Source organism: Sinocyclocheilus anshuiensis, unplaced genomic scaffold, assembly GCF_001515605.1.
Source record: "Sinocyclocheilus anshuiensis isolate Anshui unplaced genomic scaffold, SAMN03320099.WGS_v1.1 scaffold842, whole genome shotgun sequence".
Classification (NCBI taxonomy): Eukaryota; Metazoa; Chordata; class Actinopteri; order Cypriniformes; family Cyprinidae; genus Sinocyclocheilus; species Sinocyclocheilus anshuiensis.
The window spans coordinates 374,838-378,817 of record NW_015536509.1 but is presented as its reverse complement, the minus strand read 5'-3'; the positions used below and the strand labels follow the sequence as shown (position 1 = coordinate 378,817).

Genomic DNA, 3,980 nt, shown 5'->3' with positions numbered 1-3,980 from the left:
GAGACGGTAAAGAGGCAGCCCAAGTCACAATGTCTGTCAGCGCTGGTCTCTCCCATCTTCAGAGAGGTAAACACGCACAAAACTCGCCTCATATATATAATCAAACACCCTGACTGGATTTGTCAGGGCCAAATGCAGTGCACTCACTGTAACTCTAACACTATCACTTTTTATCACGGTAGCAGCAGATAAGGCAGCAGTAAAGTGTAATAAACTGTGATAAGCTCTATATGTTGTAGAGTTAAATGTAAGTCTGTCTTCTCTCCAGCTGAAGGAGAAGAGGAGGGCATGTGGAGGAGGAATGGGTGCCATAGAGGAGCTGGAGAATGCCTTCAACCTGGCAGAAGAGTCCTGTCCTGGCATCTCTGACCTCCTGGTCACACACATGATGGAGAGAGTGTGCAGGTGAGTGGATCTTTAAGAAAAAGTACAGTGGTATAGAAAATATACCACTATACAAGTAAAAATTGCATTTGAATGTAATATTTAAGTAAAAAAAAAATGTTTTATTAGGTTTGCTCTGAATGGCAACACCACACCATCATCACGGTGAAGACACGCCTCTGCTGCTGCTGCTCCTTCCTCCTCCCGCACTAAATCATCATCATCATCATCATCGCCCCATCAGGACCACAATACAACTGCCCATCATTCATCCTCTCTTACCCCCGGAGATCTTTTAATTAGTTATGATTAAATATTTTTACAGTTTTCTTTATCGAATGGACAGTATTTAAGAGAAAAAGCCATGTCATTGAGCGAACTGTGTTTACCTGTTAGATCGAAATCCTATTATAAAGTGTTTATGGAAACATGTTTGTGTGGTTATTGGTGTGAATTGTGGTAAGTTTAGATCTCTTCAAATATTTGGTTACACTTTATTTTAGGGTGTCCTTGTTACAGTGTAATAGTACATTGAAGTACTGAGAACAACATTAACAACGTACTTACTATAGGGTTGGATTCAGGTTTGGTTTAGAGTTAGCTGCATTTAATTATGTATAATTTACTGTTATTGCTATAGTAGGTACATTTAATGTTAAACAAGGCCACTGTATAATAAAGTGTTACCAATTATTGAAGTTAAAAAAAAAAATTATAAAATGCATCATAATGGAAAGCTCGTCCTCAGGGCACCAGCAGCATAAACAGTTATTTATAAATAATGTACTACACTCTTATTTTTTTTTTATAAACAAATCCAATACTACAAGCCAGTTTTATTGACGTGGTATAATTAGTTACCCTCATGGGAAAAAACATGAATAATGCAATATTATTATTGGTTCCTGTTATCAGACAGTAAAACAATTGGCTCAAAGATTTCTTTAAAGTAAAGTTTTAATTATTCTCAGATGTCCATTATTAAAAAACATACGCAAATTATATTCCAGTTGTAGCATGGATCAAGAGCTCTTCCACTTATCTTTTTGATTATTTATTTTATTATTATTAAACTATTACTGTTAAGTCAGTTCTTGGTCCAAAATTATCTCAGATGTCCATTATTAAAAAACATACGCAAATTATATTCCAGTTGTAGCATGGATCAAGAGCTCTTCCACATCTTTTTGATTATTTATTTTATTATTATTAAACTATTACTGTTATTAAGTCAGTTCTTGGTCCATTGATGTTGCCTGGCAGGATGTAACTTGGACACTCACTACGATTTAGAATAGTTTTGTGTTTTGCAGCAGGCTGTCTTAACCTAACTTCGTCAAAGTTCTTTCTGCTAGCTAGCTAATTACTTAAATGAACTGCCTTACACTCAAAGCAAGTTCACTAGGTAGGTATTTTCTTCTGCATAGTAGTTGCTGGAGTGCTCAAGGCCTTGTGTAATTGTTTTTATAGTCTATGGTAATTGCCCAGCTCCTTTATTAACATATCAGGTGCAGAGTTTGTGCTATGCTCTTCTGTCGCACTTGGGTGTCAGAATTGTGTGTTGTTATTTGACTGTCTACTAAATATACTACTAAATCGCTTACAGGTTTGAAACAAGTGAAGGGTGAGTAAATGATGACAAAATTTACAATTCTGGGTGAACTAGGCTTTAAAATAATATGATTAAAAAAACATGCTAAAAAAAAAGTCACTACATGGGATTCCACATCGAGCCTCTCACATCTACACTCTTTCACAATGTCAATGAAACTGCCCATCTATCTTTAGTTACAAAACCAGAACGATGTTACTTCTAAAAACCTGTGAATATTTAAGGCCTTAATCGTTGCTGATCTTTATCATGTTATAATTCACGACCTCTAGCGACCATCGGGAGAACTGATTTGTTCTTAACTTCCTGTATTGTGGTCTGACTTTAACAGATTATTGAAAAAGGATAAACTGTAGGAGGGGGGCTCGGTTTTATCCATTGATTGTTGATCAATTAAATTTGTAAAAAAAATAAATGAAACACATGAATCGTTCACAATAAGATCAATAGCTGTTTCCATCCTCCTATTTTTATGCAATTTTGGGATATCACATATCCCAAAATCCCCCCCCCCCCCCCCCCAAAAAAAGCAAACCCCAAAACTGTTTCAATACAAAATTTTATTAATTAGACAATAATGGTTTAATAAAATTATCAAGGGAAACATTAAAACTGGAATTTTAACAACTGCAGAGATTTCATGACCAAATATGGAAAGCAAATTCAGCTGTATAAAAGTTCGGTTTGCTTTTGCGTAACGTATAGAAACCCATATTTCAGATATTTAATTTAAACATTGTAATTATTCGTTTATTATATGGCAATTTGATTCAACCACAGGAATATAAAATATTTAACCATAGATCCCAAAAGGAGGGGGTAAAAACTTGGCATGCATCAAGGTCAAAGAGCACAACAGCATATTTCGATGTATCCAAATGTCACTTCCACTAAGTAAATTTCACATTGCACTCAAACCAGAACAATGTCTGATAGTACAAACATGACAGTGTGCACTCCGGTACAAATAAAAATCAGCAAAACTAGCTTTAACATTAGAGAACAATGTATTCTTCTTCATTAGACGGCATAGGGAATGAATCATGGGTCACAGTATAATGTTTTGCATCAGTTTGGGGACCATTCAACTGAACAGCACTTATATTTCAAGACTTCATGCAGGGAAGAGAGATGTACTTCAGAAAAGTCCTGTACAGGATGACAGCAATCTCTCTGGCAACACTTAGAAACAGCATAAAATGATTTCTTAAAAAAAAAAAAAAGCACCACGTGACACTCAAATTCAACAGCTGCTTGTATTCTCACAGTGTTTGTTTAGCTAGATGGGACAGAAATGAATTTGAGTGGTCATGGAGCTACACTACTAATAAAGGTGCTATACAGTAGAAGATTCCTTCCCAGCAGCATTTGGCTTTTGTAACAGATTTTTTTTTCTTAATTACTGATGGTTGCGCTTCATTTTTGGTTACTGGAACAGGAAAAAAAATGAATGAATATCAGCAACAGCATTTGAATAAAATACCAAAACAAAACACTTAATACTGCTTAAAAAAAATGTGACAAAAAACATTAAATCATACAAGAGTGAAAGAAACTAAGAAAATGGCAAGCAAGATGAGCTAAGGACCGGTCTCTCCTCTTTCTCCATATTTAGCAACACTTCCTCCTCTCGTTCCGTGTCTGACTGGCTCAAGCTCGAATGACCGGTTTGCATCTGTAAGAAACACAAACAAAAAACAGCCCCCCAACTGCATATTTAATAACAAAAATAAATAGCCAACTTTTCTCTGAATAGTAAGTTACTCAATGTTACTTTTATGCAACATCTGCAGATTTGTGTAGAAATACATGAAATACATCAGCGATTCACAATCACGCTGTGTGAAATGAGTTCTGACTGAAAAACACATCGGCGATGACCTACAGCCAATGAGAGACCAAGATACAGGGCAGCGGGAAGTTCGGGGAGGAGTTATATGAAACGTAGTTTGCGGACCAGTGTTGCCAAATCCGCGATTGCCGC

General features: G+C 36.0%; 2 protein-coding genes across 2 annotated transcripts in view; one reads left to right on the top strand and one right to left on the bottom strand.

The window, feature by feature from the left end:
• LOC107691489 (serine/threonine-protein kinase 25-like) overlaps nucleotides 1-812 on the top strand; it is a 9,302-nt gene extending 8,490 nt beyond the window's left edge. The window contains exons 10-12 of the mRNA XM_016490106.1: nucleotides 1-66; nucleotides 269-405; nucleotides 514-812. Of these exons, the coding sequence (XP_016345592.1) occupies nucleotides 1-66; nucleotides 269-405; nucleotides 514-553 (243 nt within the window). The 3' untranslated portion in view covers nucleotides 554-812. The remainder of the gene's footprint in view (nucleotides 67-268; nucleotides 406-513) is intronic.
• A 2,598-nt stretch (nucleotides 813-3,410) lies between these two features.
• The window catches only part of LOC107691715 (septin-2-like), a 10,332-nt gene continuing 9,762 nt past the window's right edge, over nucleotides 3,411-3,980 (bottom strand). Inside the window, exon 10 of the mRNA XM_016490501.1 lies at nucleotides 3,411-3,671. The gene's annotated coding sequence lies outside the window, so the exon portion shown is untranslated. The remainder of the gene's footprint in view (nucleotides 3,672-3,980) is intronic.